The sequence below is a fragment of the Hetaerina americana genome, unplaced genomic scaffold, assembly GCF_022747635.1.
Source record: "Hetaerina americana unplaced genomic scaffold, ioHetAmer1.1.p SCAF_11, whole genome shotgun sequence".
NCBI lineage: Eukaryota > Metazoa > Arthropoda > Insecta > Odonata > Calopterygidae > Hetaerina > Hetaerina americana.
This window is the reverse complement of record NW_027286181.1, coordinates 4,161,560-4,174,206: the sequence shown is the minus strand read 5'-3', so window position 1 is coordinate 4,174,206 and position 12,647 is coordinate 4,161,560. Positions and strand designations below refer to the sequence as shown.

Sequence of the window (12,647 nt, the reverse complement as noted above, 5' to 3'; positions counted from 1 at the left end):
CAAGCCGCCGCGAGAGCGTGTGGTGGGGGGGGGGGACTTTGGTACTTGGAATCGATTCATTCATGATGGTGCTTTTAATTTCATTATAGGGTAGAGCAGGCCTTATTTTGGCTTGGAAAAGTTGGGAAATTTTGAAATCAGAATTCAGTCGTAACCCTTAATTCTCTTTAATGCAATAAAAACATTTCTAAATACCTAATGGCAATTGTAAGTGGTTTTAATAATCAATAGTCTAGGCCAGAACTTCCTTGCTTGCTTTCTTTTTTATCCCTTTTACTTTTTTCTAATCTTTTGTGCATCCATATCTCAAATCCACTGTGTTAATCCTTCTGTCTCAATCATCAAATTTCTAAGTCGTGCAAAATTGATTTCTCTTATCAGTTTTCCAAATTTTTTCTTTACATTTTTACTTGTTCCATTTCACGAACTTCCTCCTCATGGCCTCTTTACATTTCACATTTCTTTTTTAATGGCCTTTCTACTTGATCATTATCTAAATAGGCAAACTAGTTCCAGTTTATTATTATTTATTATTATTATTTATTATTATTATTTATTATTATTATTTATTATTATTATTTATTATTATTATTTATTATTATTATTTATTATTATTATTTATTATTATTATTTATTATTATTATTTATTATAGCACCAGTTCTAGTTTATCCTTTCCAACTTTAAAGAAGATTAGCTTTCTTTTCTTTTTCAATCTTATTACCTTTGTTTTCATTGATTTTCATCCCACACTTATCACAATGGACCTTGTAACCATTTGTGGCTGGATCTCCCACAAATGGAACCATTGTGATGAGTTCCTCATTTAATTTGATTCCTGTCTCCAGCCCTTCTCATCCATCTTACCCCTCGATGTACGCATGTGAAAGCACAAGTACAATGGTCAACCCATTAATCGATTCATTGATTATCATAAGATATTTCATCTACTACAGCACAAGGTTTTTCCAAGTGTTGTTGAATATTGAATATAACTGCAGTACTACTAAGGAAATGAGCATGTTAATTCCTACCCTTGCTACCCTATTCCTTTGATTTCCATTCCTTGATCTTATTTTAACTTTCCCAAGTGAGTGCTGAATATTGCTGCTGAAAGTTTTTATCCTTTACCTCCCTTATTGGCTTTATCTTCTATATTTCTTCCATTCACATATTTCTGGAAATCAGTAATAGAATATCTGTTATGAAATCCACTCCAAATATTTCCAGCAATTTGGGCGTCTTGCTCCACTCATTATGATCATTATTTCTCCAAATCCACTTTTACATATTCAGTGGCTTGTTTATATGTAATTCTTTCTTCCATGAGTATCCTAATGAGCATTACCTCTTTCATTCCTGTTTTATGGGAATCTGAAATCCTTTATATCTGGTTGTGTTGAGATTTTCCATATATATGCATCTTCCAACTGAGTATTTAATATTAATTTTTATGCATGGAGTTAATGTACCTTGTTGAAAATCACTAGTTTCTGTTCATTTTCTGTGTGCTTGGCAGTTTCATTGCTGCACATGTAAAGTTACTTCTTTCCTCTCTACAATGAATAAACCCAGCCAGTTTTTTATGCTATTGGTGAGATAACTCTATTATTTTTTAAAACTGTGTTGGACAGTTATTCATGACAAAAGAGATGGCCTGTTGAACTCTGACATGTTGTCGCTGCATGATTAATTGTGATCACATTCAGTCTGAATACTACAACTTGTTTTCTGGGAACTGATCGCTAATCTCCTGTAGCCTACAGACTCCAGGCAATTGCCATGTTTATATATCTGGAGAAATTTCTAGCTGTGGGGTTCAGCAGTTAAGAAGAGATGAATAAGAGCATTCGGTAATAGTCCAAGTCTAAGGAAGTGGATTTCTATGAATAGGGTTGCTTCAGATTAGTGCTAGGATGTGATAGGTGTTTCAAGTTGTATGATGAAGTGTTGTGAGGTATTTTAGAATTTAGTGGTAAGTTATAAAAACCTAAATTATCTACCCGTCACTTAACTGTTCCCTGCTCAAGTGGAGAGTTGAACATGAATGCATGAAATCAAAATGGGCCCCTATGGAATCAATGCATATGACAAAATCTCAATGAATTTGAGTGCCCGGTTTTTAATGACAGTATTGAGTCACTGAGAAGTCCTCTAGTGATACCCTCAACAGCGATTTTCAATCCATTCATGGTGTCTAGATTCAAGCTGCAGTTGTTATACTTTCAGTGAATTTGAATGCGCTCAATTTAAAAATAAGCATCATTTTGGTGTGGCATTTCTGAAATGGATGAGGTTAGAAATGAAAAAATTGAAGGTAAATTTTAAAGGCTGATGATGGGAGTGTAGAGCTATTTACACAAATGTTAAAAGAGAACTCTTTGGATTAGCCAACTCAGCAACATTGATGAAATGGGATATCCGAATTACCAGAAAAGAGGTACTCAGTAATTGAAACATGATTCTGTTACCTTGGGCCATAAATTGTCAAAAAAAGTTTCTACGAGGATTAGTCATTACAAAAAATCAGTAGTTCTCTATTGATTAACAGCTTGTTATTTATGTATACTGCTTCATGAAAGTAAGCCACTACTTTGAGAAAAATTGCTTACCCTGCGCTATTATGATGCATATGTGTTACATACATTTATGAATTTGTCTTGAATCTTTTAATGATAATAACATATGAATTGGTGTTTTAGAAGATGACTTTACAATTCTGCCCTGCTCTGGGCTCTAAGGGTTTACTGTTAAATGCACATCTTTCCAACTGTCTATTTTGTTAATTGGCCAGAATTTTAGTATTTTCTGTATGAATTTTATGTAGGAGATTGTTTCTTCAATACCACAACACGCACCTTAAAATCTTCTGGGGATTTATCACTTTGATAACTGTCTTTCATTAATCTGACTCTAATGGCTCTAGCTCTATTTGGGTTGATATTTTCTCCGCTGATATTTTTTGACCCAGTGTCTTATTTTTCTTGAGATATTTGTGCCTATGAATTCATTTGTCTATGTAGTTGTGCCTCAATTGTCTTAGTCACAACAATTTGTAAAGATACCCCAGCCTTAATCAAGCCTTAGTCAAGAGTAAGGTGTTATCAAGAAGTGTTATCCTAACCCATATTTTTATTGAATTAAATGGAAATAACTCATATTTTGAATTGCAGCAACACCACCAGCCAACGCTGCAGCACCACCCCGTTCACCTCAACCTGGAGAACAGTCAGTTTGAGCACGTGATGTTCGATCCAGTGATGAACTTTGGGATGGGTGGAGGCAGTGGCAGTAGTGGGGGTGGCGGGGGAGGCCTGGGCGTTGGTGTCAACAGCAGTGGGGGTGGGGGTGGTGGCGATTCGCCCTCGATGGTCGTGGCCGGCTACGGAGGCAACAGTGGAGGAGGCACCATCAGCCTTGGAGGCGGTGGGATGGGAGTGAGCCTTGGTGGAGGAGGAGGCGGCATTGGTGGAGGAGGTGGTGGCGGTGGAGCTGGGAATGCTGCCGGGGGGATGCTGCAGCAGATGGACTCCCCGGGCGTGCTCCCGCCAAACTTTGATGTACAGGTCAGTGAAGATAAGGATATTTTTTGACCGTACTTTCTAGTTCCAGTTTTTTTGATTTGTCTTCATATATGTGTTGATCATGACTAGAAATCAAGGGTGCAGAACTCTTCATTGTGCCTTCAAAGCCAAAGGTGATATATTGTTTCATAGAGGAATTCATCACCACAAAAGACAAAGGCACACAATGCATCTCTAAGCTTACTCCCAGCTCTATGGGGTCACTACGTCTCTCAACCAGCTGAATTTGTCCTTTTAGTTGGGAGTCAGTCATTCTCTCTCTAGCCCCTCTCTCTCTAATTGTGTCACAATATTTTGACCTAGGTAGCTTGCATCTAGGCAACTTGGATTGAAACCTAAATTTTGTGCGACATTTCACATGGTTGACAGATAGATTTCAACTCATCATGTCCTCAGGGCCTCCCATCCAATTCTTAGGATCCTTATTCTCATACTGAGGCTTATGCATTGAGACTATTTTAATGGTAAGTTAGGTCAGAAATCAAATGTATTTTCTTTTCTCTTTAATTTACTCAAATCATATCTTCAGGTCTGCATGCAGCTTTTGTGCCCAATTCATGAGTGATTACTTCTGCTGGAAGTCATGCAGTCAGTAGTTACAGAGATAATTGCCTTGATGGGAATTTTAGAAAACAACTATTTCAGTCATCGTATGATTCAGTTATTATTGCACTAATAATTTTCTGATATTGTTGAGGTATTGGGATGAAATAATATCCTAATTGTTTTGAAAATACCAGAATATATTAACAGACATCGCATAACATACTTCTCTTAGAAGAGAGCGACAGCTGTACTAATCAAAATGGTGGTGCTAGCCAAGACTACAAGCCAATGATAAACCCAAAGACTCTTCATCCAAACTGTGTGGTCCTTCGTCTTATCATAGACTGGGCTTGCATAAGGAAATGAGCTAAAGCTTCCTGATAAAGTTTTAAAACATCATATTGCACATTCACAATATTCTTTGAAAAATGTGGCAGTTTCAAGATCTGTCTCTGTTTTAGTAAAGTTGCTGGAAGTGGTTGATAGAACAGTGATTTTAATTCTGTGATCTTGAAAATTCTCTATTGCACTCAAATAACTTGAACCATGAGTCCTGTTGTGTCAAAACTAGAAATGGGAGAAAGCTTTTTCTCTCTATTGAAATGTCAGTTCTCTTTTCTCTTTTAAATTTATATAGCTCTTAATTTTTATATTCCTCAACATGGGTGTTGTTAGTTAAAAGTTAAGGCTTTGCACACACTTTGTCGTCTACATTAGTCCACTAAACTTTCTAACAATTGTGAAACAAATCGAAGCACAAAATGAGTAATGTGTTCCCATGATATGGTTTTGTTCATAGAGACTCATGTCCAGTAGCAGGGATCCATTGACTGAATGAAATGAGATCTTGGAAATTGATTCCTCATCTCTCATTCTGAAAGTTATCACAAAGCAGACATTTTTCTGATGCAAATTATAATTATTTATATGTGAAAATAAGCCAGTTTTGCTAAAAAAAAATATCTTATCAATGACACCTTTGGGAGAAGGCAAGAGTTTGCGAATTAATCACCCAAAAATATGTGTGAAATTTGGTGAAAGGCTGGTTTTCTATTGTCATTCATTCAGTTCTTTCGAACCTCAGCATTATGTTTGAACTCGCTCAAACAAATGCCCTCAAGTCATTAGAAGCCCTTAGAGTAGATTATTTGCTCTCAATAGTACACCTTTGACTCTCCTGTTGTTCAAAGTCATTGCATTTATGAGGGCAGTTTAAACAACCGTACTAAATTAATTCATAGATGGGGGTATAGCTGATAACAGGTGAATGGTAATGAATATTTTGGCTGATAGAGGTAGATTTTTGATGACTGATATTCTTTCCGACATTATTATAAATTTTGAAAACACCTTTGAGAGCTTCAATTTCAAAAAAAACTTGTGCTTGTGAATTTTGCACTTATGTGTTATATGGTCACAAAAACATATAATTGATCCACCTGAAAATTAATTTGGTATGTGCGGGTAGAGATTAATTTATGCTTATTGCAAAAGCAGGTGAAATTCACACACACTACTGGTAGGCCAGCCATTAACTCTATCTGTGCTGCCTCTGACTTCCCATGAGGATTCAGGGTATTTCAATGTTTGTAGTGTCTGTTTGTGCAACTTATAACTTTGAGATAATCCATTGAGATATCAAATGTCAGGGCCTAAGTACCTATTTCAAAATGGATAATGCAGGAGGAAAGTGCTATGCAGCACACACTGTCATATTTAGGGAATTCGTCATTATTAAAAAAATGAAAGCAGAAATGAGTCATCAGCCTCTTAAAGTTCCTGTTTGTCATGAAATACTGTGGAAGTTCACTTTCCTGTCCATTTTCCTCTCACCAACATGGGAATCAACTTGGAAATGGTGTGATTTTTCTATAAAGCTCAAATTCCAGTCATTTCACTGAGGCATATATTTGGGAACTTTCTCTGATATTTGTCTATTAAATTCTTCACACATAGGTAAGATGCTATAATAGGTGCCCACTAAAGTGAAATTATTTCATTTCTAGTTTGGGCCACTAACTACTTCCTTACTCTTTCGCTTTCTGCATGTAGAATCACTGTTAGATTTTCGTGTTGTTGTCTTGATAATAATTATCTATTTTTCGTCTTATCCCTCAATTTCAGTTTGTTAAGTAAACACATCAACTCTTATTTCTCTGATTGTCTGGATGATTTCTTTCCTAAATTTGAGCCATGTCGACTCCTCAGTGAGCAGTTGAATGATTGACATGTTGTTCCTTGTAGTAGACTCAATCTTATAACGTAATTGAACCTGCATAGATAAACAGCAAGTTTAGAAGCAGAGTAAATTCCTTGTCCTGTTTGATATATGTCCCACATAAAATTGAGCTTATTTGATTAGTTTTGTCTAAATTTGCTCCTGGTACAATTCTTCCATTGAGCTTCCTTATTTACTCTGGCAGTAGAAGAAAAAAGTGCATGTTGATGATGAGCTCACTCTTTTTCTCTTTAACCACATCCACAAACCACCTCATCATTACCACATCCACTGATCTCTGTGAGCAGCACACTCACAACAAGAGGGTTTGATTCTCTCTTTTGGCATGTTATATTTCTTGTTTTAACTTTAAATTTTTTGCCACATGTCCAGTGATCACCCAGGTGCAACAAATTTTGTCTTTCCAAATAATATTATCAATTATTTCTGAATTAGTGGAACTTAAGAAACGTATAACGTAGTATGTATTGCTCGATGTATAGCAGAGAGATAGATGGTATTTAGCGCTCCAAAAAGTAGTCCTCATCTGTTCCGACAGAATAGTGGTGTAGGTTAAAAACCACAGGGGACCTTTAATTCCATGGATATCATGGGAAAGGAAAACAATGCAGCCATTATAGAATTGACACATGAGGATGCAATCGCGATACTCAGATTTATTGAGAAAAGTCGTATTTGAAACAAGGTTTTGTGAGGTCAATTATTTTGCATTACTTGTCAATACTAGTAAAATGAAATATTTTGTAGCTTTACACTAGGTTTAGTGAAGACGGGTGATGACCAATTCGGAGTTTTCTATCAGAGTGATGCATTCGGGTTGGTAGTTCTTATCTAGCAGATACTGACAATCAGTCTGAGAAAAGGGGTGGAGGAGTTGCCTAGCTATAACGTGCCCAAATCCCCCTTATTTTAGGATTAGCCACTGACTCAAATTCTTGTTTTAAGTGCATATGAATCTGTGTTATTTTTAATCCATCGTAAATACATTTGGAAGGGAAAGGATTCTTATGCAATCCCATGAAGTTTTATGTCATGCGTAGGCAATTAAGCATAAGTAGAGAAGTAGTTGGTTCTTTCTTCTGCAGGCTCATGAGAATCCCATTTAGCTCTTCCAGTGTGTTATATCAAACATGCAAGCAAACTAATGTTATTAACTGAATATTTTATGGAGTATTATGTTAAACTTCAATTAAATTGGTTTGTCAATTTTTTGTCACTCAAAAACCACAAACCAGCCAGAGTGTATGAAATGGGTGTGGTTTTTATTTGGAGATATCCGTGCTTGAATTCGTAAAGAAGTAGTTACACCTGGATGAAATTATAGGAGTTAAGAGAGATATTTTGATATTTTCATGTTTATTACGGAAGAAAAGCCTTCTGAAAAGCCTCTTCTCTCCTTGACTTTGAAGGTGAATGACAAAGGCTCTTATTTTATTCAAGGATTGGAAAAAATTGCCTGAATATGTTTGAATGAAATACATTCACCTTTTTTTTTGTAAATGTAATTTAGGAAAACAGGAATTTTAAGGTGGAAGGTTACTGCTGAATGGGCAGATGAATTGAGAAATGACAGAAATGCTTGTGATGGGAATGAGGAACAATAGGGAAGACTAATGATGAGACTCTACAAGTTTATAAATTTGATAGGAGCATCGGAGAAAGTGAGACCTCACGTAGAAGATGAAATTACATTTGTCAAAAACTCTGGAGAGAACTAACTATTTGTATTTATTTTATTTATTTAGTAAAAAATTGTGCACATACAGCAGGATTGCCAATTTACAGTGACACATATAACAGGAACATATAAGGACACAAACATACAAACATCAACAAGACTATACTATTGAGGGAGGTGTGAGAGATGTGTCAGAGAAAGGTTTATAAATGTGTTGGCTGGGAGTGAGAGGGGGTCAATACTTTCGGGAAGGGAATTCAGTAAAGCGGGGAGACGGAAGTATATACTTAAAGATAGTATAGTGTATACTAATGAATTAGTATTGGACAGGGAAGAGAGAATGAAAAGTTGTACCTCAGTCAGTCTTTAGATAGAAAGATGAATGAAATGATTGTAATATATCATGATTCATGCTTGGCTGTATTCAGCTTCTCTTAGAATGTGGAACAATACAACGGTTTTTTGTGACTAATACTTATGCTAATTAAGAGAAAATGTGCAGGGAATGCTATGGAAATGAATACCATTATTTTAGACAATTTCTATGTAAACTGACTTTTCTATCATATGGTTTATAATTGGCACGTATGTAGAATGTAGTTCATTTCTAGTTTATTCCTTCAAATGAGATGTAGTCAGCCTTGTATTAAATTTAATGTTACACTTTTTACAATTTATGAGTTTATTAAGTGTGACTGTAGCATTAACAATTGATAAAAATGTAAAGAAAGTGAGCATTATTGAGTTGGATTGAATAAGATAGAGCAATTCTGGAAACAAAGGGATGAGTTTTGGAATGTTATATTTATGTCAATGCTAATTTAATTGTGATGGAGTTGATCATCTGCAATAAGCAAATGGTTTTCTACATTGTGTGAGATTAGACAGAGAAGTGCTTGTTTCATAGCATGCTTGTTCTCACTGCCCTCATTCATTTGGCAATGCCTACTGGAAAGTGGTGCATGATATCCTTTCACTAATGAGGTAATGGCACTGGCAACCTTTATTATATTTGCCCCTACCTTTCATTTTCCTACAAATTAAGTAAGGAGCATGCACGATTAACTGCGGAGGTCTTTTTAATCCCTCTCTAGCACAACACTAAACATCTCAAAGAACACTAAAATAGTTTTTAGCTCCTCATACGTTTTAGTTCCTTTCATACTGTAAAAAACGTCTCATCTCCGCCCTCTCTCTTCCTTGTCTACTTGGTATTCTCCCCCTCTCTTTTATATTTGTGAAAATGTCATCGCTGCTCATTATGCTCTGCATCAACTTGTCCCGCCTTATTTGCATTTCTGTCAACAAATCTATCTGTTTTCCTCTCACTCATGGAGTTTTTTTAATTTGTTTTCCCATCCGTCCATTTTATTAACACCATTTTAATTCCACACCCACAGTTTTGAAGCCTTTGGGCTCTTTTTATTATCTAGTTTCAATCGTGCCTCTGATCCATGCATGGATATCCTCCATTTAAAGTTTTTACAAATTTTTTTTGCATATTTATTTGAGGCCCTTTTTTTGTAAACTTCCACCTTAAAATGAAATGCACTCGGTATCATCAACTGAGTGCATTTTTCGAGATGCCCTAACTGCAATTCAGATTTTAACAGCCTATCTTTCACAGGGAAATGGAGAAATCTATGCCTCATAAGTTTAGCAGGACATTTGTGTTAAAAAACGTTGTGCATTCAGGAAAGTAATTCTATACTTCATCCTTGACCCTCTAGACCCTTATTTCAGTTCTGAATTAAAAGAGTAGTAGGCTGCAGAACATTCGCCATATTTGTTGAAAATATAGTGTGGTTTTATTTTCCTATTTTGTACAGTTATTAATATTGGACCATATTATTCACTCCTAATTGGTATCTCTTGGATTGAGCAATAGTTGTGAGAAAAGGGTAGAAGGACTGTTAGAGACAGCCTCAATTGATTTTTATCGTTGTAAATTATCTCTCAGCATCTTGTTTCATTTGTATGTTTTTGTTTAGTAAATTAGTTTTTTCTCTCCAATTTTACAACTTCTTAAATAATTATTGAGCATTACTTGGTGTGTTTATTAAATTCATGAAAATAACTGTTTGTATCCATGCTCCCATCCATGTAGTTAAAATAGATTATAGCAATTATGTCTTTCATGCAGTTTGTACCAGAACTGAGACTAAAAAGTTTTGATGAATTGAATGACAGGTGATGATGCTATGTTTGAATTGGTCTTAAATAATCTCACCTCTCAATGGAATCTAAAATCGATGCACAAAATAATTCCATTTTCAACACACACATCTCAAGTTAATCAGCCCACTCAGTGGAAATCTTCTGTTTCCCATGTAGAATTGGGGCCTCTTTTGCTTCTGGGAGTGTTAATGAGTTTCAGGTGTCAGGGTTCTTCAGTTTATGTTTTAATTTGTTAATCACGATGAAGTGTGAGTGTACTGTATTGTCTGATGGATGTAAATCACCATGTAGAACTTTAATAGTTCCATCTTCTATTCCCCTTATGCTTAACTCATGCAGTGACTGAGTTGTGCCTATTTTTGGAACGCTGTGGTTGAAAGACTTTTTTCTAAGATAAACAGGGTAAGCATATGGCATTGAAGCATGCCTCTCGAAGTAAAAAATATTGCCACCCAAGACGGCCATCGTTGTCACTACTCCACCAAGAGGAAATTATAGGTTAACCTTCAAATACATCCTCTCCTCTGAATGACCTTTAAAAATAGTTTCCCGTCATGGATGCTGGCATTCCAGCCATTCAATTTTCAATATTTAATCAAATCATTTGCACAGAGCATGCACTTTCTGTTAGTTTCATTTTTCAATAATTTGGGATTTTTTTCTTTGAAAGGAATCACAGGATATAAGGGAATTCTCCCTGAGTATGTATTGCTCTGGTGCATGCATCACACTTGATTTTCTGCTAGCTTTTTGCTAACTATTCATATGGGGGCTACACGATTAATTAAGTCAAAGATAGAATTCACCATATGAGCTCATGAGCTAATATCTAATACGAAAATGATTTTCAGGAAATTAATTATATTCCCCTTGATAAGGTTTCCACCCTTCTTGTTTCATATTAAACCGTTATGTGATTGGAATTTTGAAGAGACCTAGTCAGATGCTCGGGGCGATCTGATCTTCGCATACCGCCGTATGAAATGAAATCGGTGATCTTGACGTCTCATAGTATGGAAACGTTTCATTGTCCTATGCACAAAGTGTTGAGCAATCCAAATCCTTCTTGTGCTCACTCCAATATTCCAATAAATCGTCGACGGAATCCTGCAACATGGCATGAAAAATAAACGACCCCCTCGGTGTGCCGGACAAATAGTGGTTAGGTCTCCTTTATGGGTCTTATTTTGGTCTCCGCCCAACCCCTTCCCTTTGCCGCCACCCCTCGTCCAGGGTATTTTGGCCGAGGCCGACCCCCCCCTCCCCCAAATCCTCTCACCCCCCCGAATTCTCCCCAACCCCCTAGCCACCAATCCGCGCCGGAGCACCACCTGCTTCTATTCTCTCACTGCCCGACACAGCGAATGACGCTAATCCCCACCCCACTGTGAGCCGCGCCTTCCGGGAGATTCTGGGTGCGTCAGACGCAGTTCCGTACTTATTTTTTCGCCCCAACGCAAACCGTCGTCCGCAATTCGTCTTTCAATGTGTGGGCGGAGCCCAATCGCCTTCCACACGTCTCTCACATTTTCTCGTGTCCTGCCCCTTTGGTCTCCCCTTTTTCACCCCATCATTTGGGACGTTTTATGGACAACCATAAGAATTCCCGTGTCTTAATTGGAACGTTTCCCGAGCCAAGTGATATTTTAGAACAATTTTCTGTCGGCGTGCGGTTGGTTTCGGCCATTACGTCCGCACACATCGGACGTGATGCCTCTTCTTTTTGGCATGACGTAAGGTGTGGAAAATAATGCCATTGGCCAAATGACTTCGTTAAAATGCCGATTACCGCATTTAACGACCTCTCCCCTAGCCTTCTCGATAATTACGTTACATTTCTCTCAGATGAAACAGATTCGGGTTTGGAGATTCCGCACGTAACCACATTGTAATTCCGAAACATTGAGAGGAGGATAACTTAATGCTTTGATTAGTTACTCTCTTTTAGACCTGAATAATTAACTCTCTTTACTCCCTTTTAAACAGTTGATCCTCGGGGAACTCGAGCATATCTCATTGGTCCATGCGTTCTCTAATTAGATCAAAGGCCACCGTTTTGTTATGTTGCATCACGTACCGAAAAGCTTTTATAAAATGGTTTCATTTGTCTACTGACTGCTTCTCAGCGACTCTTGAGGACTGATACTTTTGAGTTTAGAATACTTCATGCTCACGGGTATTTATAATTTTCATTTTCAAAAATTTCATAATAGATGCGAGTTTGTGAAAGATGACTTGGTCATATCGTAAATGTTTAGACATCAAGGGGTTTACCAATACGAATTAAGAGTTGTACTTGTGTGAATAACAATCGTAATATTGAATGAATTTATCGTCACTGCCTTTTCATTTTCTCGCATACAATATTAAGACATATGTAGAGTCATGAAAAATAATCGGTGAAATAAATAATCTACTCTAACA

At 36.8% G+C, this 12,647-nt stretch overlaps 1 protein-coding gene across 1 annotated transcript in view; it reads left to right on the top strand.

The window, feature by feature from the left end:
- LOC139701070 (pumilio homolog 2-like) overlaps positions 1-12,647 on the top strand; it is a 1,002,002-nt gene that overhangs the window by 534,941 nt on the left and 454,414 nt on the right. Inside the window, exon 8 of the mRNA XM_071599645.1 lies at positions 3,172-3,564. Coding sequence (XP_071455746.1) covers positions 3,172-3,564 — 393 coding nt within the window. The remainder of the gene's footprint in view (positions 1-3,171; positions 3,565-12,647) is intronic.